The sequence below is a fragment of the Lycorma delicatula genome, chromosome 2 (assembly GCF_047948215.1).
Source record: "Lycorma delicatula isolate Av1 chromosome 2, ASM4794821v1, whole genome shotgun sequence".
Classification (NCBI taxonomy): domain Eukaryota; kingdom Metazoa; phylum Arthropoda; class Insecta; order Hemiptera; family Fulgoridae; genus Lycorma; species Lycorma delicatula.
In genome coordinates, this window is record NC_134456.1 from 165,504,053 (window position 1) to 165,528,832 (window position 24,780).

Genomic DNA, 24,780 nt, shown 5'->3' on the forward strand with positions numbered 1-24,780 from the left:
GTTCCGAATGCTCCTAAGAAAACTTCTTTCTTTCTCTATTCGTCGAAATTGCTGATTGAGTGTCACGTGGTTAGAGGGGAAGGGAGAAAGAAGGCATGTGTAAGTTTGGGAGGGGGAAGAATTACTGAATTCTAGTTGGCGCCTTTGGGGGGGGGAGAGAAAAAGTTGTTTATTTAGCACATCCAAATTTTGGGTTTCCCATTGCAATGAATTTTTTTTATTTTGTTTTTTAGTCAAGCAACTGGAGGTAGGTGCAGCCAATCGCTTCGTAAAAACAATAATAGTGGTTGTGTTGGTTGAGCCACCGCCCGTATACTGTCGTATCACTTAATAAGATAAGATAAATTTTTTTTTAAATTTATTTACGTATTTTCGAATTTTTTTACTGAATGATTTCATTCGGAGTGGGTGAGCGATTTCGATTCGAATTGCAGTGGATTCTTAATTTATTTAAATCTCTGGCAACAATGAGCAACTACTTCATTTTTCTAGGCCTTGATCTAATCAACAAAGTTCATAATATATAGAAAAATAATATATATCAAATAAGTGAAATTTTTGTTAAGTTTATCTCTACACAGCTCTTCTAAAAGAAGTTTATCCAGTGGTAAGACTTTTATCCGTTCTTGTTTATAATTGCTGATTTACAACCAATTTGGATAATGATTATAGCGAGATATGATTACAAAATATTTCACTGTCAAACATGCACTATTGGGTTTTATAAATATTTTATCTGTGTTTATCCAAATATAACAATGTATTAAAAATTGAATGAGGCTTCTAACCAAACAGTTTACAAATATAGTACTACAATGCATTAATATAGACACCAAGTGGGTAAGTCGAATTGATGCTATAAGCCGCTGAAGTAACAAATCGGTCAAATATATGATACATTGCTTAGCATTTACAAGAACAAAGTTATACATAGTTCAATAAGAAATGAAGTATCTGGGTTACTTACGCAATACAAAAATTCAAATTTCTTTGTTCTGTTGTGATATGTTATGAGATATTAAATCATGTCAACTGCATTAGTAAACTCATGCACGGGAAAAATTATAATACTGCATTGACAATAAAATTTTCGGAAAGTTCCAATCTTTTTTTAGGAATTTGAAATCGGACATCACTTTAATGCCATCCTTGTTGATGCTGGCGAAATGGCATCCGAAATAGAGGCAGATAAAAATTTTGAATCAATTCCTCGCTATCGATTTTGTCAGCAAAAGAGACAATTTGATTATGAAAATCAGGATGAGCCCATAATCAATGTATAGAAAAATTGAATTCTTTTACCAGCTGGTTGACACTCCAATCAACTCTTTAGAACAAAAATTCTCTCAGCTGTAACATCACAACAGTTACTTCTATTTTTTATATCATAAGTATAAACTAAAAGATGTTAGTTCTGTAATTTTGGCCAATTGAAAAAATTTTGAAACCATTCCAACAGATGGAGAATCATAGGACATAAACAGCCTGGAACTTTGTAATGAAATAACAGTGGTGATGTTCTCTATTAGAAAAAGATTTACCACCTTTGGAAGTTTTGAAATTGATAACAAAAATGAATTTTGCTCCAAACTTGTGCATTGCTCTAAGAACAAGTGCATTAACTCTTCCAATAAGTTTGCATCCAGGGAACGTAGTTTTCCAAACTAAAAATAAAGAACTATTTGCAAACAACATCTAAAACAAGATTTGTCAGACCTTGCTAGTTATTGAGTATGAACTCAATAACAGTTTAGATGTTTCTGAATTAAAAGTTTGTCTAAATTATACTCTTAACAGGTTTTTTTTTAAATAAAGTATTTTAAGTAAAAAGTTATTATAAGTATTTGTGTTTGTTACTGAGTAACACCATTGTATTTTGGATGTTCGCTATATATAAAAATATAAAAAAAGGTCATATACCTTTTTTTTTTTGTTAGAATGCTTATACATTGTAGTCCCATAGGGGCACAATTTTTTACTTTTGCACAGAGCAGTTCAAAGGTTAAATTCGACCCTGATCACAGATATTTTGTAATGCTGCAAGATCCATTTCAAATTCAGGTTACTTTTAACTTCAATAAGATAATAGGCCAAAAAAATGGTACCTTTTGTTCATCATGGGATTGGAAATAAAATAAAAATTGTTACTTTCAGAAAAAGAAACACTGACTAATATCTCTTGTACCTCAGGTGTATTACACAAATATCGAAATTAAATGAATTAAAAATCATGAAGACATGTTATCAGATTTAGTTATGGAAATAAATTATTGAAAAATGAAATGAAATTTCAGTGCTTAAAGAATGTAATAAAAATATAGATAAACTTTGAAAATCAAGGTAGTGAAGCAGTTAGCATAAGTTAGCTTCTAGATTAGCTGATATTGAGTTCATTCTCATTTCGTTAAAATATACCATATTGATATCTTGAGATTTTGTTAGCAGTCAATCATCTAATCTTTCTTTTTAAAATACCTAAAAAAGCATGTCCAATGCTGTAATAATATTAATTAATATTTTCCATTTTCAGTAGATTTATAAGAAAGATTTGACAATATAATTGTCAAACTGGTTATTTTTATTCATCACATGACTTTGATAAAGCATATACTAAAAAAAAAGAATATGCAAAAAAATGATCAAGATTCTTAAAGAGAAAAAGTAGAATGGAAAGAAGAAGAATTATGCACGAGACAAACAGCAGCAAGAATATGACTGACTGAGTGAGACAAGATCAAGGTGTTAGGCAAGGATGCTGCCTCCCACTAACATTGTTCACCATTTACATTGAAAATATGATAAAAAATATATTAGAAGAGAAGAAGGAATAAGTGGAAGGAAAAGAGTAAAGGAAGAAAGAAGGAATAGGTGGATGAAAGATAAGGTTCATAAGTTTTGCATATTATATGATAGTTCTAGTTGATTGGGTAATATGCACTTCAAAGATTGATAACAGCTTTGGAAGAACAAACAAAGAGTATGGAATAAAAGTAAATATAGGACAAACTAAACCAACTGAGGTAAACAAAAAACGAGGATTCAGCAGTAAGTTCAAGCGAAAGAAAAATAAAAAATTACATGTATTTGGGGAATAAAGTGTCAGAGGACTGGAAGAACACAATGAAAATAAAAGAAAGGATAGCAATGAAAAAGGAAACCATCAACAATAAGAGGAAACTATTATGCAGTAAAAGTCTTGAGTTAGAGTTAAGGAAGAGTTTAGCCAAATGCTATGTATGGAGTGTCTTATTATGTGGAAGTGAAACATGAATGATGAGGAAGGGGTTGAAGGACTAGATTGAGGCTTTTGAGATGTGGACATACAGAAAGATGAAGAAACTAAGATGGACAGATAAAATGAGGAATTAGGAAGTAATAAACAGGATTAAAGGAGAACTTATGTGAGAAGCATGCAAAAGAAACCACATGTGGTTACAGAAAGTGGGATCTTGACAACTGCATTATTCGGGTAGAAGGAGAAAGGAAGGAAAAAGAAGACTGATGAAGTTACAAAATGTGGTGAGGATTGAAAACTACAAGGGGAGGAAGGAGAAGGCTTGGAACAGAAATGGATGGAGACAGCAATGGTGCAAGGAACCTGCTACCAGGCAGAAGATAGATGATGATGAAATGAATAAGGACGTAAACTCACTGTACAATTGTGTCATATAACTCAAAGAAATGTATACAGACAACAAAACAAAATATTTATTAAATTCAGCTACTGTTAAGAAGGTACAACAAATTCCAGTTGTAAAAAATCACAAATGCTGGCACATCACTTTTTAATTTTTAAAAATATAACTTTAATTAAATAAGTAGGATAAAATAAGTAGTATAAAAAAAATAAGTGCTGAAAATAAAATTCAATCATTAAGAACAAAAACACTAATAAAAATTTACATACATTTTAAATTCAAAGCTAAAAATTAAAAAGCAAAGCTCAAACCTTTTATAAAGAAAATAAAAAAGGATTAAATTTTAAATCAATTAAAATGAATTAACCACATAAAAAAAATATTCCAAACTCTTTATCAAATCTTAAAAGCAAAATTAGCCCCAAATTCCAACTTTAAAATTAACAATTTAATATCAAAATAAATTGATAAAGGAAATCAATTAAAACTCGAAAATAAAAATACTGAAGTAAATTCAAATTTTTAAAAAATTCAAAGAAAAACTAAAATTGCAATTTAAAATGTTGTAGCAATATAAATCATAAAACACCACATTTATTTTTGTAGTTGTAGTGTTATTTTTTACATTTTCCTTGACTAAAAAGTTCCAAAGAAACATTCACCATAAGCTGAGAAAAATAGTAGAAAAATGGATGTAAATGAAATTAGAATTAAAATTTAATATTCTTTAATTAAACTCAAATATTAAACTAATTTATTAACACTCTGTGCTGAAATGCAAGAATATATTCCCATCACAAATAAATATTGTAGAGAAAAATAAATGATTTTTCATCTCCCAGTTCGTTTTAATGTAATTTATCATTTAATTATTTATAAAATTAATATATCATTTTACTAATTTCATTCAAAAAATGTCAAGGGATTAAATTTCTGAATCCTGTTTTAAATTTTCCATTTATAAAAAAGAAGAATTGAGTTTTATTCATTTTTTTTTTTTTTTTTTTTTTTGGAAACAGAATCTGCTGAACAAGCATAAGCCAATATCAGTGAACTGGAGTGAAATTCTGTAAAATACATAAAATGGTGAGCAAAAAGTGGCCATAAAATGCGGGTGTTCAGAGAAGATCAAGGAATAGAGTGAGGGAGAAGGAGGTTGATAGTCCTTTCCAATCCATTGCTCACATGGGCACTGCCGCTTCTACTGCCAACCCTGCCTTAATAATATAATATGTTACTCAAACCTTAATACTTGATCCTACTACTCAGCTTACACCTTACCTTTATATCTTTACCAAACAGTAAAAAAATTTATATTAAAAAAAATTGTCAATTCTGCACTACATCAGTTGAATATATTTTTTTACTTACCAGATAATATTAACAAGGCTTTTGATTTTTTGCAAACTTTTTAAAAATGTATAGGTTCATTTAGCTGTATACTAAAGAATAATATTTATAACATTCAGCAATGAGTCATTAATGAAAATGTTCAAATTAAATAATTTTTTTTTAAATTTATAATTAAAGAATTACACAAGTGTGTAAACAATGTAATATGTAATACTAGAAAAATGAATGTTTTAGAAGACAAACAGTAAGAATACAAGTTTATAGTAGGTCAGAAATTTCTACCTGCCATCTTGAATTGATAATCCTGAATCCAACTTCAAATTTCTTTGAATAGAATGATGTTCATGTGATGCAAAGCTTCATGTAAAATTTGAAGAACAAAAAAAATAATTTATTGATAACTGCAAGTGCGTTTGTATGTTAGGTGCCATAACCAAACAGGTTGTAGCGAATCTGGTATGAAATATTAGTCACTGCTCATATAGCCATTCTTGGGCTAAGAAGCGACCTATACCTGGCTTATCAAGGAAAGTGAGGAGTGATTTTCTATTGCCTTCTTCACAGAGCCAAACATACTCTTGCACACTAACCTACCAAAGTCTTCAAAATATTGAAAGTGTTGTAGCTCTACAGTTAATACTAAAAATGCAGAACTAATACACTGAAAATATAAAAATGTAGCTTATATTTGTCTCACTTGCATTTACAAATTCTTCATTTTCAATTCACTAATCAGTAGTAATCATTTGTTCAACAGTTTTGATACTGATAATAGTCTTTGAAATGGAAGGCCTACTCAACTGCTGTTTATTACTCTTATTATTAGAGAGTTCCAACCATTTTTACAGTGATCTACCTATCTGTAAATGTTACTTTAATTCAAACAACTATCACCATACTATGAATAATCTGTGCAAATTTCAACCCTTTGATTGCGTATCAAAGTGATGCAGGTTAAGCTGGCCTTTCCAAGCATGAAGTTGATAGAAAACTAGACTACATCATAATTTAATGTTATCACCATGTGTTTCTGATTTCATTCTTTATTGGGTTCTAATTAATAACACATTCTGGCCTAATGTCTAAGGATTTTTTCATGCTACAGATAGTCACTATTTAAACCGACATGCAGCTTTGTGTAGCTTAAATTGGGATACAAAGCAATACAAGCTATTTGAAGATTTTCATGCTCATCAATTTACTACTCCCAAAATGAAGAAAATATAACTCTGCTCAGATTTTCATACTGGTACAATTAGACAGCAGATCATTCACTGTAAACAAGTTTGCTAGCACACTAAAATAGAGAGCTTAACAATCAACTTTGAGAAAATGGAGAAACTATGATTAATAATGAATGGAACTTCTTAATAATAAGAAGCTCCTAATCAGAAAAATAATAATCTCCTTTATTTTTCTTCATGTAAATACACTAACAAAATTAAAAAATTGATCAGTAAATCTGAGTTGAATTTTTCTTGCAACTGAATAAAAAGTTAGCCCTAGAAACGCTTTGCAATTTAACTTTATTTTTTATAATTGTTCAAAATAATTTCCACCATACATTATACACTTTCCATTCTTTGAAACCAGTCTTCAAAGAAATCCTGCTGTATTTTATCAGAGATCTGAGCTCATTCATCATTCTAAGGCCTTGGGAGGTCATCTTCACTCATGAAATGCCTCCCTTTCAGTCTGTTCTTCACCTGGGGAACAGTGTGAAGTTAGATGGGGTGAGGTCAGAATTGTAGGGATGGTAGTCTAACAGTTTTATTCTAGTGCAGGCAAAATACTTGGAGCAATCTTTATAGCAGTGTGCTGGAGCATTATTGTGGCAAAGAAAATCACATGGCTATTCTTGAGGTTGGGTGCAACTTCTTGAGAGCTTCAACAACCTTAGGCAGGCATTCTCAGTATATAACTTGCAACTGTCTTCTGAGTTAGCGACACAACTTGTTCTAAAACTCCTTTCACACTAAAATATAAGGCTACTATTCTCTTCTTCACTGATATTGATTTTTGAACAGCCATGGGGGTCTCCTCATCTTAAACACCACACTTTATTCTGAGCCTGGGTCAGGAAATTACAAGAGTACAGCCAAGTTTTGTCATCTATCATAATACTGTTCAGACATTGATTTCCCATTTTCACACTTTTTCAGCACTTCATGGCACCAACATGAAACATGATGTTCCATCTGATTTTTGTTCAAGTTATGCAGCATCTAAAAGGTACAAAGCTTCCTAATTTGAAGGTGAACACACAGAATTGCGGATCATTAATGCCCAAGGAAAGCTCTTTTGTTGGTAGGTTATATCTGTCTGCCTCAAGGATTTTTCATATTACAGGAATCATTCACTTAGTCACAGACAACAGTTAATCTAACTTTGGAGAAGATAAAAAACATCTTCAAGCACAGGAGTCATTTTCTCTAAACACTAATCAACACTTAACCCATCTGAAAAATTGTAGCACAAAATTCAGTTTTCAACCACGACAAAATCACTACTTCTTTTCAATAACACAACTAAAAAGCAAATGATACTGAGACATAACTAGAGCAGCTAAAGTGCAGGTCAGGACCAGTCTAAACATGTGCTAACTTGAAACCACCTGTTATGATCTCTTCTGTCATATAGCAAAATTTTCCTCGTGCCCTTTGAATTGAAACTGTAAACTGAAAATAATACTTGAATCCTGTAAAAAATTTATTCATTAGATAATTTTTTAACATTATTTATCTTTTTAATTTACAGTACCAGTCTGGGCTAAGAAGGAAGATGGATGTATGTTAACATCATTACCATCACTTACTGTAACTTTTCTTCCAGAGCAGAGTGCTGTAGAATTGATCTCAGATTGTGGTCTTGAAGGGACCCGACGAATTGCCTGTAAAGGACAAGCGGTAAGATAATTAAAATTTGTATTAATAAGCAGTTATCATTTATAAAAAAATTTGTTTAAATTATAATCTGAAAATGCACTTGTGCATAAATTGGTGTACAAACCCTAAAACTGACTTTTTTAAAATAAAGTTACTACTTTTTTCTTTTACCACCATGAGAGTTTTTTCTATGCCCATTTTTTAGTCTCTGAAGTTTGGTGCATATTTGGTGGTATTTTTATTGCTGAATGCCTTTTCACAGCCAGATGATTATGTTTTAGAAGGAATGTGGTATGAAAATTTGTAGCATTTTAATGAATGCAATGTTTAATCAAGATTTAAATGCAGAATCATCTGGATGAAACACATAAATAAAATCTCTCTCCCTCAGAAGCAGCATAAATCTTAATCTTAATCTTGAGTAAGATTTGTCAAAAGTAAAGACAAAGTGCTTAACTAATCTCATGTCTCTAGATCACTAACTTAGTAGGTTAGAATATGTTAACCCCTCCTAATTGCAAACATTTACAGAACCAAACAGCAACAGTAATAACTGAAGAACATAAGAAAGAAGCCGACATAAGAAAGAAATGGGGAGTCCAACAAGGGTTCCCTATCCCCGTTACTTTTTAATCTTTACATAGAAATAGCAGTTAATGATGTTAAAGAACAATTTAGAACCGGAGTAATAGTGCAAGGTGAAAAGATAAAGATGCTACGATTTTAATATGATATAGTAATTCTAGCTGAGAGTAAAAAAGATTTAGAAGAAACAACAAACTTCATGGATGAAGTCCTATGCAAGAACTACTGCATGAAAATAAACAAGAACAAAATGAATGTAATGAAATGTAGTAGAAATAATGAAGCTGGACCACTGAACATAAAAATAGAAAGAGAAAAGATTACGGAGGTAGAAGAATTTTGTTATTTGGGAAGTAGAATCACTAAAGATGGACAAAGCTGGAGCAATATAAAATGCCAAATAGCACAGGTGAAATGAGCATTCAATCAGAAATATAATTTGTTTACATCAAAAATTAATTTAAACATCAGGAAAACATTTTTGAAAGTATACGTTTGGAGTGTAGCTTTATATGGAAATGAAACCTGGACGATCAGAGTACCTGAGAAGAAAAGATTAGAAGCTACTGAAATGTGGTGCTATAGGAGAATGTTAAAATCAGATGGGTGAATAAAGTGACAAATGAAGTGGCAAATTGATGAAAGAAGAAGCATTTGGAAAAGTATAGTTAGAAGAAGAGACAGACTTATAGGCCATACATTAAGGCATCTTGGAATAGTCACTTTAATATTGGAGGGACAGGTAGCAGGGAAACGTTGTGTGAACGTATGAAATATGTAAAACAAATTGTTGGGGATGTAGGATGTAGGAGGTATACTGAAATGAAACTACTAGCACTAGATAGGGAATCTTGGAGAGCTGCATCAAACCAGTCAAATGAATCAAGACAAAAAAAAATCTAAGTATTTTTCACTTGAGATAGTTCATCATATCACATTTCTTCTAGGAAGTTGATTTCAGAGAGAGAATCTGGCTGTAAAATTCACTTCTGCTGAAACCCAAAAAACAAAAAAGCATATAAATAATAAATTATAATTTGGGCTTTGAGAACATTCATTTTTTTTAAATTATTTTTTCAAAGTGTAACTCAGTTTTTCATAAACTATCTGTGTTTCTGATTTAACAATACTTTTATTGTTTAAATCAATCTGCTACTATTCAAGTACTTATTATGGTTGGTTGATATTTGTTTTTTTAGTTGATATTAGTACTCGTTATGTTTAAAAGAAAAAGTAGGATAATTAACACAGATGGAGGTGTTCTGAAAAAAAGTTTAAAGACTAGGGATAAATGAAACAGTTAAAATAAAATGTGATTAATGTATCATACACAATTCTTATAATAAGTAACTTTATTCAGAACATGAAAAAAATATTAAAAAAACAGAGTGAATTACAATGTAGTGTTGATGTTTAGTGAGATCACATCTCAACTTCAAGTACTAGCTGTGCAGAACCATAGTGAAATTTTGGAGTCTAGAGCTGAATTATTGTTTTTCAAACATCTCTTTTCTCTTATCTGGCTGTCTCTTATTTCTAAATTTTTCTGATAGCCCTAGTCACCTAGCTTTCTGTAATCTTTGCAAATAAAAACTCATTTTAAGAGAATTTATTAAAAAAAAAATATTAAATTTGTTTTCTCTAAATCTCATATTTTAGTTAATCATTATTAAACTATCTCAACAAGTATACTTTAACCTAAATAAATTATTTGTTACCATAAAAGAAAAGACTGATACTAATATGTATAACTAACAGCAAGATTTTCCTGTTCTAAATACTAGAATACCTTCTAAAATACTAGAATATCTTTTAGCAAAGTAATATTATCTAGTGCACAAAGATAAATAAGTGAAACAAAAATTATATCTTATTTTATATTTTTCAGTTATCGTAGTTATATGTTACTGTATATTGTAAAAACATTCTTTTTTGTATATGTATTATGGAATAAAGAATTATTATTATTATTATTATTATTATTATTATTATTATTATTATTATTATTATTATTATTATTATTATTATTATTATTATTATTATTACACCTAGGCGTACATATTTTGGAGGTATAGTGCCACAATTAACATACAAAATCATGAAATACATTATAATCCTGCAGTTGGGTAAAACATGTTAACCATGGTTTGTTTAACTTTAAAACAGAAAAAGATGTGAGTTTTGATGTATGATTATGATAATGAAATTATTTTGGTGTTTATTTTAATAATTATTTTATCTCTAGGAAAAAAAAATGTTTATTTACAAAATAAGTTAAAAACATGGGTTTGGTTCTTAAAACAGAACTAATATTATTTTTTTGATTGAATAATACAGCAGAGGTTTTGCAAATTGACTCCTAATTCATAATACTTTTAGTATTATATACTACCATACTTTTTTGCAAAAAAATTATTTTCCTCTCAATTTACATTCCCAAATAAAGATTTTTTTTTAAAATATACTTCAAGTTCTAGATGTTTTATATCTGCATTATCATAAGTATGTCCAGTTCAGTAAGAATTCATAATATTATTTAAGTGACATAAAGTTATGATATTTTACTACATTTTATAATTTAGAGTTATTAATTTTTATACTAAATTAGCATCTCTGTCATGGCTTCCCCTGTGCTATATGGTTACTCGCATTTCTTGTCGTGGTCAAGGGATCTTTAGCTGGAGAAGGCTCGCTTGATTCAGCGAGCCTTCTCCCCTCGAACCCCTGTGTTCATTAAACTCATCATTGTGAGAATAATAATGATACATAAAAATTAAACTGTGTTATAAAAACTGTTAGTTGTAATTTCTTCAGAACAACAATTTGGTCAGAACAGGACCCACTAACTGGTTTTTATAATTCCCATCACAGCTTCACTCACAAAATACATAGTTAGAATTACAAACATAAATTACTATCACAGCATAATCAAAATTTATAATGATTGATTCAATCAATCTTAAAACAGTAAAAATATAGCTTAAAAAAGTAAAAATGTAAAAAACAATGTTTTTTTTACCCCTTAAAATATTAAAATGCAAAAAAACAAAAATGGTTTTTAGATATTTATCTAAAGAGTAATTTGCAACCTGAATCAAGTGGATAGCTCCTTTAGTATAGTCAGCAATGGGAAAATATCTACAAACATTGTTTAAATTTTTTTTACGTTTCTTCACCCCTTTTAAGGTTGAATTTCAAAAAAAATCTAGAAATTAGTTTTCAGTGTGATAACTCACACACCAATAATCAAGTTGATATCTTCATCTGTTACAGAGAAATTAAAAAAATAGTAAAATCCGCAATTTAACCCTTTAAACTCGTAATTCAAAAAAAGTACAATTTGATTTTTGTATATTCGCATGAAGATTACACATAACAAAAATCAAGTTGATACCTTTATTTATAATCAAGAAATCAAAGAAAAAGTAAATTTCATTGTTACTCCATTTTAACCCTTTAAACTCTGAATTTAAAAAAAATCCTTTCATAGTATTCATTTACATTGTAAGAAGGTGTATACAAATTTTTATCTATTTATCTTCAGTAGTTTTTGCCGAGCGTTGATTTTGAATCACTAATGATGCATTTATTATATATATATAGATATGTTACTTATTTCAGATTCTACAGAATAGCTTAGCTTATAAGATACATAATAATATTTCGAACTGGAATGTGTAATGCAAATATTTCACATGTAATTTTATATATTATATATGTTTTCTATAAGCAAAAGAATTCATCTGTTTAAAAGAATTTTAAAGTCTTTATGAATAAAAACATACTAATTTTAATTATAAGTTTTATAATAGTTATTATGGTATCTTCCTCACATGTCCATACAAGTTTAAGGCAGTTTAAACTTAAATAGAAACAGTAGATTAATAATATTTCACATTGGTATACTTAATTTAATAGTGCAACAAAACCATATTTGTTCCAGAAATGAAAGAATTTCATGAGAACATATACAGGCCTCTTAAAGGATAACTTTGATCGTACCCAGAATTATTTGAATGTGGAACTATTCAGTCAATAGGAAATTTAGTTGCACCTGCCAAAGATGTTATGAAATGTTTATAAATTATTTTCTATAATTTATCATTTTGCCAGAAAATCTTTTACTGAAGCCTTTTTTAAAACTATGATTCCTTACTTGGTTGTTTTTTATAAATAAGCCAATAATTCTAAAATTGTTATTTTCTTCTGTTAACTGACCCTAGGCAAATTGAAATTTTTTAGTCAATCATTATTTAATGAGGTCTTCTTTTGTTTCATGAGGAAGGCAAAAAAATTAGTTGTTTATTTCCAAACTCGAATCGTAATAGAAATAATTTCTCTGTAAAGAAGTATTTATTTCTCTATTTTGTCATATAGCATTTCTTTCTTATGTTTTTTTTTTGTTACTGGTAAAAAGAATTAAATGTATATCAGAGAATGGGAAAATCAAATGAAAAATAGTAAAAAGAGGTTTTTATAAAAGGGCAAGGATAAGTAGTTGCCAAGTACATGTAACTCCAATGAAATAATAATCAAGGTAACTGGAACTAATAATAACCAAAACAAGACTTCAGTTTCCACAACACCTGAAATCAGTTATGAAATTTGATGCAGGGTCTTGGTATATTTCAAATGACAGGGAAGCAAACTATGAATAACAAAATTAAAATTCTTCTGAACGCTGAAAAATAAGTCAATATGAGCTTATCTGAGGAATGTTTTACTGAGATTATATATTATATATATATATATATATATATAGATAGAGAAAGAGAGAGGAAAATAAAAAATTATATTAGTAAAAATATTGAATTTGCATGTAAATGGGTAGAAAGCAAGCTGCAGCCTAGGTAACGGTAAGTACCCACCGGGTTGGTCTAGTGGTTAACGCGTCTTCCCAAATCAGCTGATTTGGAAGTCGAGAGTTACAGCGTTCAAGTCCTAGTAAAGCCAGATATTTTTACATGGATTTGAATACTAGATCGTGGATACCGGTGTTCTTTGGTGGTTGGGTTTCAATTAACCACACATCTCAGGAATGGTCGAACTGAGAATGTACAAGACTAACACTTCATTTACACTCATACATATATCATCCTCATTCATCCTCTGAAGAATTATCTAAACGGTAGTTACCGGAGGCTAAACAGGAAAAAGAAAGAAAAGGTAACGGTAAGTAGAGAACTGAGAATGTTATAAGCATTATGAGAGAATGAGTTAGTAGTTTATGATGCATTGTTTAACCAGTGATTCTGAATATAAGAGGATGAGAAAGAAATAAACTATTCACTTCAAAAACCTACCTATTTTTTTCTATTCTTTATTTATAATATTAATTATTAAACATGATATTAATTTCAGAATCGTGAAGAAATGATAAAACAGTTATCATGTGAAACATCAACTGAAGCAACAAGCAGTGGTAGTTGGGATAATGAACTTCCAACAAGACACAGGCGTGACACTGAAGTAACTCCAGATATGGCAAGTGAACACAGTCTTCCAACCACAGAAGGTAAAAAGAAAAATATAATAATAATCTTTAACTATTCAGCAATCACTTATTTTTATCAAAACAATTTCTTCTTGTTTTTTTGTTTATTGTAGTAGATTAAAAATAAATTACATGCAAAAAACAAAAGTAAGAAAAATACACAGTATTCCACTAGAAGTAATATTGTCATAAAGTTATTTTAAACCTAAAAATAAGTTATATAATCATAGTTCTGGAAATCCTGTATTTTTCAATTACAACTACCAAATGTTTTCACAATGATTTTTGCTCTGTACATAATATAATGCAGGATTAATATATTGGACAATAATTATAAAAATCCAGAAAATTCAACTAAAAAACAAAATTGTTTTAGGTTATGTAAAATTCTTTGTTAAATTATCAAATATCAAAATTAAACTTTGTAAAAAAATTTTGTAATTTAATTCTGGGAAAATTGATGGAAATAAAGTCAATTGGAAACAAAAACTAGTACAGAAATTTTACTTCAACTAAAACCAAAAAAATCTGATGTGGACACCTTGGACTTCCTTGTACACCTATTAAATTGCATATACACAATTATTATTTTTTTTAAAATTAAAGTACATAAAATTTTATTTCATTAATAACTTCTGATATTTTTTCATAATTTTTTTTTATTGTTATTATTTATCGTAAATATTTTTTTTTATATAAATCAATATATTTAAATTTAAAAAAAAAGTAGATGAAGTATGATTCGAACCGATGACCCTTCTAAGATCCAAATATTTCATTAATTAGAATTTCATTTGGCTGTAACTCCGGAACCAATGAAAATAAGTACTACTTATGATATATCGTTGAAAAGCCTTTAATGAGGGCTTATTACTGCAGTTAAGAAAAAGTCCAAAATCAAAATTGTTTTGGATTTTGGATTTTTTTTGGACAATTTTGATTGCAATCACAGGAAGAGATACATAATTAGATATTTTAACAGTCATAAATCCAAAAGTTCAACATCCTACGCATAAACGTTTTTGAGTTATGAGAGTATATATACTTACGTGTATACAGACATCATGCCAAAACTAGTCAAAATGGATTCAGGGATAGTCAGTCATTGGTAATGTCCATTCAAATCTGAGATTTTTCATCATTACAATACTTTACTTCGTACAAGGAAGTAAAAATGAACAATTTAATAGAGAAAAGTTAGGATTCAATTTAAAGTAGCTGTTTTATTTACAAATCAGCTGATTTAATATATCTTTGACTGGATTTTTTTAATGTTGCTGTTGTTAATATAGATTATGTAGATGTACAACCACTTGAATTGTGATTAATTTTGTTTAAAACTTGAATTTAATTTGTCAATATAAGAATTTATTTTTGAATGTTGTTTATTTATGTTTAAAGTTTAAATTCAATTTGTCTCTATTAAAATAAAATTCTGTTTCAACTGAGTTTTAAAAATGCATTACTTATTCACTCAAGCCATATAAACAGACATGGTTTATGTAAACGGATTTTACAGTGGAAATGCTACATCTTTATTTGTAGAATACTGACTTAGGTATCGTAATAGATTATCAAGTATTTAGTAGGATTTTTAACAATTTGCATGAGAGCAAATATTCTTCCTATGGCTACATTTCATCTAAGTATTTCTCTATAGTAATTAGTAAACAATTTGTCTTGTAATCTGATTTTCCCTTCCAAACTTAAAGTATTCAAATCCTTATTTATATAAAAGTTTCTTGAAAGACATATTAAGATTTAATTGTACCAATGAATCAAATACCTATACTATGATAAAACAAAGAAGAGGATCTTTGTTCAGGATAAACAAAAAACTACTTGATCAATTGCAACTAAATTTTTACCCATGTTTCTTGGCATAACTCTGAAGGTTTTTAGATATATTTCATCTCCAAACAATTTTTAATAGAAAATATGTAGTAGCAAAGATTTACCTGTTGAAGTACAAACTTTAATGATTTGAATTAATGGACTGTGAACTGCAAGCCTCTATCACTGAATGAATATTACAAAAATAATAGAATTAAACTTAAATTAAATAAAATAATAATAAATAAATTTAAAAAAATTCTGTTTAACAAAAACTGGCTTCCCACGGGGACTGCGTGTAAGACTAGAGTGGTGAGGTATGCAAGCACCTCGGGTGAGGGAGGCTATCACCATCAATTGGTAACAAACGGGGTACCCCTCGGACACTGTTTTATGAGGTGCAATGGGGTGCTCTCGTAATATTTCTGCAAACTATCATCCAATTTTCAAAACATTAACAGGGTATTTTTTAGTAGGTTGAAGGCAAAGTTCTGCATGCATCAGGCACATTCTTAATCTAACAGATCACAGTTATTTGGAAATTTTGTTATATCTTCACAACCAATCTTTCCATTTTCAAAATTCAAACGTGGTATTTGTATGTCTGTATATAAAGTTTGTCTGTTTGTTCTCGCATCATGCAAGAACCGACAGCTTTCAAATCTACAGGATACATTTGTTTTATCCCAGGTAAGATTTTAAGCCATAGACAGAGGTCCTGGCTCCCTTGAAGGTTAAGAAATTAAAAATATTCATTATTTCATGGGGGGTCCAGGGAGTGAAGCCCTTTGGGTAGACATAAATGGCAACCAAAGTGACTCTTCAGGTGCTGTTCCCCCTGGGAACATGAGAATGATGTAATTGAGTTCTGCAACCCCGGGTGGAGGCCCCTTGTTGTTCCTGAGTTTTCTCCAGGGTTCATTTGGATCCCGACGATCCAGATTCTGGTTTGACAGGCCAGTTGTTAGGTAATATAGATATATTCCATTGTGTTAGTATATTTTAAAACTAGCTGGAGAGTAAAGCATCCCTTCATTAAGGTCACATGGTACCATTAACGTGACAATGTTAATTTCTCAAATTTCATGTTCCTTTTTCTCAGTTCCCAGAAGGCTACAAAAATGAGCTTTTGCACATACCTTTCTGGGCCATTTAAAGCTATTGAGTTTTTCTGAAACAAATTTCTTGGAAACCTATTTTCAAAAAAATATTTTCCCTGTCTGTTTTCAATTGCTATATTTTGCCAAAATATATTTTTAATTTATTTTCCAAGTGGAATTTCTTGCTATAAAAGCAGTACATATATCTACCCCCTATAAAACTACTGTAAAAATTTCATTCACCTAACTTCAACTGTTTTTTACAAAAAAAGAATATAAGTAGAGAATTTCTAAATTTTTGGAAAAACATAAATATTAAAGCATGATACTTTCACTTACCTCAATACTAGAACATTTCTAGCACCATAGAAAGGGTCATCAGGACTTTCTTCTTCATCACCAGCTTTTCTCTTCACCCTTTTCTTCTTATACAAATCTTCTGCTTCTTTGTAAATGTCTTTACGTCTGTCATCAATTCCCTTACAGACCGTTATCATGTTTACTTCCGGATTTAATCCAAATGCTTCTCTAATTTTAATACACCCAGTATTCCCATCATTAAAACTTATAACAGCATCATATACTCAATATGACAATGTTATCAAGGCATCAAATACTGTCTTGGGTATGCATGAGCACACAATATCATTGAAGACCTCAATTGGATTTTGTGTAAGTCCATGTAAGTATTTGAGTAATAGATTTGGATCAGCTAAACTTTTGATTGACTTAATTACTTCACCTACTGCCTTGACAAAGGGTTTCTGTGAACATAGTTTTCATCATTTACATTTATTATACTTGCACCAAGTTGTACCTCCAGTGGGACAGAGGTTATGTGCTGGCTTTTCTTCTGTCGAAGTCCAGTGAAAATAAATGGCCCAAACAGATGGCTTCATTTGGTCTCCACAGGAACAATTTTGTCTTATGGCATTACCATAGTAAGACTGTAACTTATTTACTTCCTTGTCTTACATCTACCAGACTTTTTTCCATCAGACAACAGAAAAATATTTTTATTTGTGCATAATTTTCTAAGTCTGGAGTTCATCCTTTTCTGGATATGTCCAATGCGCATTTTAATTTCTGTATCCTAACAGCGCCATAAGGTGCTGTCTGTAACACTGAAGCAAAGTCCTTACTATCACCATCTCCTAAATATTTCACATAACTCACCTTGTAATTTGTCAGAGATGAGTAAAACATTTTACTGCACCCACAGCCTCCATTCCACTACTTATACCTGAAAAATGTTTGGTGCAATTGCCATTTTAAAGATGTTTTTTTAGTATCTTCATTTTTAAAAATAATGCAACCTTTGCAGTACTTATTAAGTGTTTCTAAATCTTATCACTTTACCAGTGTAAAGGCTGGTAGCAGTAACAATACCATTCAGTCTCTTGAACCATCACTTTTGCTACATGCCATCTAGCGCTACAGCCAAATCAATGGAACTTTCATTGGTTTCCACAGCCTCCATCACAGCTAATTTCATCGATTCATTTGCAAAGTGATAAAATTTTAGGAACTTAGTTGGAGGCAGAGGTAAGTTTATAACTGCATATCCTGATGTTTGCCGTTTACCAATGGTACATAGGCCATAAACAAACCGAGTATTGTTCTCATAAGAGCCATTTTTTTTTTGCATGTCCTGACATAATTATTGTATTTACAAACAGTACACTCAGCATAAATCTTTGAAGCTAAGCTTAATCTTTGGTATTTTCATATGCAGTAAAACAATCAACACCTTTGAAGCTAAGCCTAATCTTACTTTGGTATTTTTATATGCGGTAAAACAATCAACATATAACTTTTATGAGATATTACTTGCCTTCTTTTATTATTTGTATTACTTTAGCATTATGTGCTAGAAGTAGAATTAGAGTTATAAATTAGTGGACTGCTGTTAAAGTTGTTATTTGTCATTTCAGAAAATTTCATTATATTAATTCTTTTATTTATAGAAAAATTATTTGTTTCTCTTCATAAATTTTCTTTGGATTGTTTTCCAAAATGTAAAATATTTTATTATTTGATTTGTTAATATTACACTTGTTTAGTTTCAAAGCTTTTTTGTATAATAATATATTTTTAATAAAATAGATTTTTTAAGAAATTATAATTCATTTTATTGTTTAAAAAGATAAATAATTGTTAAATATCCAATATAATTTTATTTTTTTATTTTTACAAAAATTATATTTTTGATATAACACCCAACACATTTTGCTTATTATATATATAAATAGCTAATACTTTATACTATTAAAATCCAAGATATTTTTGTAATAAGAGGTTACATTGTTCTTGTAAGTATATACTTTATCATGTATATTGTAATAAGGAGACGACTGTGTAGGATTTGTTCCAAAAAATTTCTTGTTTCGATAGAAGGCTAACATGAGTAACTGCAAGAAAATAGTAACCTTGTTGAAGCAGAAGTCTTTAATTCTTCAATGCAGACATGTTAATTGGAAACAAATTTAATATTGTAAATACAGGAAAAAACCGAAAACTTGCCTCACAGTTAAATTTTACCTACTTATAATTAGTTAAAAATATAATATGCATAATTAGGCACGCAGTCAAAGAGTTAACTGAATATGACAATACAAAAAGTTAGGTTTAAACTAGCTAAAATATACAGTATAAGTTACTGTATTTTTTTTTTTTGTGAACAATTATTATTTAATCTTGTTTAAAGCTTTCTCATTGTTCTGGTTTATAAGACTTAAATTAAAACATTTACAATAGTTGGGGCATGTATTAGATGTTGATAGAGATGGATTAAACATTTGGAAATATTATTTTATTTGGTAGTTGAAGAGTCTTTATCATTTATTATGGTATTGTTTCGATAAGTGTGTATCTAAAATATTTATAATTCCTTACCAGAGCAAAATATGTAATTGTCTGTTACACAACAGACAATTTACTTATATTAGCTTGAAATTTAATTTTTAGTTAGTTTTTTTTTTAGTTTGTGAAAAAATTAATAACAACTAATAATAGAATTTTCAGTTGTATTAAAATAAATGATGATCATATTTAAATACTGAGTTCAAGTGACTTAATTATAAAGTAAATTTTTGTGTTTTTATTTTCCCTTTTAAAAATTTTATTGAAATCACAAAAATTGATAGAAAATTTTATCCATCTAGACTTTTTAAGTATTCATCATTAAAGAAGTTTTGTATGTGTGAGCTTCATTATAGATTTTTTAAAAATCTATTGTGTTAGAAATATTTTAGCCTGATTAAATTGAATTGCTCTAGCAAAGGTTTTGAAAGGAAGAAAAAAACCATCTACATCCCTCTGATGTAATCAATGTAACCTCTAAATCCTCTTGAGCATGACCTCAACATTACAAATATTATGAACACATATTCCCTTTTTTTCTCTCTCTCTTTGTCTTTCTCTGTTTTCTATTCATTTCCATTTTGTATCACCGCAGCTTGTCATGTTTTATTAGGTTTTAACCTACATTTCTTATAATAAAGAAAATTGTATTATTTTTATATTATGACAATCAACCACTGTACAATATTAATAGTAAATTAATATCAATAATAATGTCATTAAATTAATAATTTGCAAAAATTACTATAATTACAAACCATAAGTTCTCTCTCTACTTTTCTGGTTCTGCTATTATTGTTAAATAATTGTGGTAAGATTTACGTTAGCTTATAATGTTAAAGTAGACTGTGAATTATGAAAAGCTCTCAACTACTTATGTATACATTTAATATGAAAATTGATATGTTAACAAAGTTTTAAAAGCTTCAGTATTTTTTTTTTTTTATTAAGCACATGAGCTACTGAAGCCAGCAAATATAGTTGTTCTCGTTTTAAAATTGTAGGCCCTAGTTAGGAAAGAGGTAAAACTAACTATGCTACCAATTTCAGTGGATGAAAATAGTTCATTTGTTCATTGTTGAATCAAAATTGTTGTATTGTATTTTATTTATATTTGTTTCATATACTGTAGTCATATAAAAGAAATTTCTCTCAATTACTACTGCATGTATATTTCCTTCCCCTGCACATGGCAGGCCAGAGAATAAGCTTTCCACAAATTACTGCTATTTCATCAAGTTAACCTGCTGAAATAGTTCATTGTTTTCACTGATCATCACTTATCAAAAATGTTATAGTAAATTTAAAGGTTAAATTTAATGGCCTGAAAATCAAAGCTCAATTTACATTTGACCACTGAAGTTACCCAGTACCATGTAGAAAAGAATAAAAAATTAACTGGATATCTTTATATTACTGTTAGAAGAAATTCACTATCTGTTAATATCTTAATTCGGGAACTAATATGTTTTATAGTTATAAAATCTTTCTTTTTTTGTATTTTCAACATGTATGATGTGTGAATTTTATATTGCTATTTTTTTTTTAAATTTTAAACAACAAATATTACATAGATCAATTTTTCATTTTTATTAATTGCTTGTGAATTTTTCTGAATTTCAAATTTTATGAAAAATTCTGTTTTCATGTTGTTAAGATTAGCAAATATTTATATCTCAAACATTTTATTAATGTTATTTCACTATTTTTTTGTTGAATTATATTTATAAACTGAAAATTTTTAAATATACAGTTACATCAGTAACCAAAATAATTATTTAATTTCACAAATAAGTGTAGTTTACAGAATAACTTTTTGAATTTGTAAGGAATAAATTTCAAGATCAGTTATAGAATTATAGAGTAGTTAATTTCTTCTATGAGGGTAAGTTAATTATTATCTGCAATGTAGTTATAAATTTTATTGCAATACAAATAGGAAACTTTTATGTACATCATTTTTCAACACAGTCCCCTTGCATTTCAACGCACTTGGTCCATCATTGCACAAGCTTCCTGATGCCCTCATAAAAGAAGGTTTTTGGTTAAGCTGCGAACCAGAAATGCACCATTTTTTAATTTTTCCATCCATTCATAGACACTCCATTGCGGCAACACACTGTTCCCGTACTGTACCGAAAGTCTACGTTGAATTTCAGCTCCTGATACACCTTCTGACCACAAAAAATGGATCACTGAACATTGCTCTTCTTTGGTGTAAACAGAAAGCGGGGCAGCCATGGTTAACGGCAGGGCAGCAATAATGGAACTAACCTAGCAGCATCAAACCTGCACAGACATAACAACAATTAAACCACGCATGCGTCATCTATGTAGCACGTCAGTACTACCAACATAAACAAAAATATAACTAAATTGTGGATAATAATTGACTTACCCTCGTAACAATGCCATCAAGATATGCAGTCAACGTATGGTCAAGATATATAAATTGAGCTTTGATTTTCAGGTCATTAACTTAGAAATACGATCATAAAGACACACAGTCATTCTTTTAGATATATAACTGTTGGAATAAGAAATCTTGACCAGATAAATTATTTTGAATATGAAAATTGAGAACTCATTTTTAAAGAGTTCCTTCTTTTTATTTATTAATTTTTAAAAGATATATTATTGGGATATTTCAAATTTGATAAATGAAATTTTTCTTTTACAGGTTTAACAGAAGTTGATATAGTTAATGATATTACTGCACATCCTCCTTCATCAGATGATGATCTTCAGTCTTCCACAACTCTTAGTCCTGAGTTATCATCACAGGTGCTTCCACAAGAAATGTCAGCAGCTGAGGAACCTATCAGAACTTCCATTGGATTCTTTCCAGAAGGGTTACTGCCAGATGATACAAACACTTCAAATAGTACACCAAATACACCAAAATCTTTAGACAAAAATGATAGTAAACACTCATTTATTGAACAATCCATCGTTGTTCCTGTGAATAGTCATTATTCTGGTATCACTTCAGAAGAATCTTCTGAAACAAATCCTGGAAACAGAAGAACTGTTATTTTAACCTCTAACAAACCAATCCCTCCATCATTAAGAGGTAATTCACCTTTTATTGAGGTTATTAATATCACTTCTAAAGTTAATGGTACGTCAGATGAAAAAGAAGACTCACAGACCAAACCAATTGAAAAAGAATCTCATGAAGTATTTAGAGAATCAAATTTAGATAATTTACCTCCAGAAAAAACAGAAGTGAAAATAGAAAAAGGTGCAGTGTTTCCACCTTTATCTGTGTATACAAATTCTAAAGATCAGGAGTCAGAAGAATCAAGCATCTATTCATCAACAGTGAAATCAGTTAAAGATGATTTATCACAGAGTTCAACAACAGAATCTTCAAAAGTTTTTAAACCACCAGGAACACCACCATCAGCATCTAGTGATGACACAAAGTTCTTTACTAGAATAAACACAGAAGAAAGTGATAAATTTGTTCTTGGCTCAACATCTCCTCCTGTTCCAGATGTGACAGTAAAAGCTACTACTCACTCAGGAACAGATAATGATTTCCTTTTTATAGTGACAGAAAATCCAGTTAAAGCAGGATCAGCTCCACTGAGTGATATACAAACTGTTAATCCTTCAACTGGAGATTTCAAAGAATCAACTGATACAGATTCCTCAGTAGAACAAGAAACTGGAGAAGGAAATGAAGAAGGAGAACCAGAAGCACCAGAACGCCCAAACAGAGGTCGTCTTCTTGTCAAACCTCAGCGTCATTCATTTTATCCATATTTTCTTAACAGGGTGTTAGGTTAAATTAGATTTAATATTTCTCCAGTTTTTAGTTAATTGTTTTTTATTTCTTCTTTAACTTTGGTGCAGTACTGAATGCAACACTGCTTAATTTCTTGCAAACTCTTCTCAAGACAGTTGTACTATATTACTTATGTAGATTTGAATGCTGTATTCAATTAAAAAAAATGAAAAATGGTTAATCATTTTCTTTTTTAGACTACTTATTAATCTGTTGTTTCTTTAAATAGTACTATTATTGTACTTTGTACTTTCTTGAAAATGTGCAGTTGCTTTGTAAAATATGTTGTAATGAATTTTGCATCAGTAAATTTATATAGATAAGATTTTAAGCTGGAATAAATGTATGTAAGATTTTCATAATAAAATATTAGATGGACTTGTTGTGATAATGAATAATTGAGTTGTGTAAACTGTTAAGGATGTGCTTATAAAATGTGCAAATTTTATTGTGCTAATATCATAATTATTATTGCTTTACATAATGCATAGAAATACGATAAGTTTTCATGAATAGGTTAAGTGATAAGTAAAATAAATAAAAAAAATTTGTAATTGATATTTCTTAAATCTGTTAATAGGGGAAGAAATTACATTTATTCAGCCTGTCCTATGGATTCGTTATTTGTTATTCTTACCTGCCCATCTTTTTTCTATTATAATTATAATAAAGCCTTTATTATTGGATTAAATAAAAAATATATACAAAACTGTTATTTATTAAAATTATTAGTAAAGTTTGATTAAATTCAGTACTTTTTTTATAAAGTAAGTAAACTATGTAAAGATTTAAACTTAAAGCATAAATTATGCCATTCTTTAGATATTTAATGAATAACGATGATAATATTAAAAAAATGTATTTCATATTCTTTGTTTAATAGAATGCTACTTTGATTTTTCCTTTCAAAAAGCCTGTACTTTTGAACTATTTCACTGTTTTCATTTATGCAGGTATTTTGAAATTTTTATTTAACAAAGTTTAATGGATTCATTTTGTTTTCAATCTACAACAAAACAGCTTTTACTATAAAAATCTACAGATGGTGCCAATAAAGAAACTATGTTGAATATTTTTCTTTTCTTTTGTTAAGAAAAATGTGGACATAAATATATTGTGAAATGATTAAGTATTATAATACAAATCACATCTATGAAGATGATGAAACAAACTCATAATCAGCCTGATTCAATATTTAATTACAATTTATGTGAACAAAATGCATTGAGTGTCATAG

The 24,780-nt window shown here is 29.3% G+C and overlaps 1 protein-coding gene across 1 annotated transcript in view; it reads left to right on the plus strand.

Moving 5' to 3' along the window:
- LOC142319998 (uncharacterized) overlaps positions 1-24,209 on the plus strand; it is a 118,874-nt gene extending 94,665 nt beyond the window's left edge. Inside the window, exons 5-7 of the mRNA XM_075357677.1 lie at positions 7,749-7,897; positions 13,823-13,976; positions 22,431-24,209. Of these exons, the coding sequence (XP_075213792.1) occupies positions 7,749-7,897; positions 13,823-13,976; positions 22,431-23,545 (1,418 nt within the window). The 3' untranslated portion in view covers positions 23,546-24,209. The remainder of the gene's footprint in view (positions 1-7,748; positions 7,898-13,822; positions 13,977-22,430) is intronic.
- The last annotated feature ends 571 nt before the right edge of the window (positions 24,210-24,780 follow it).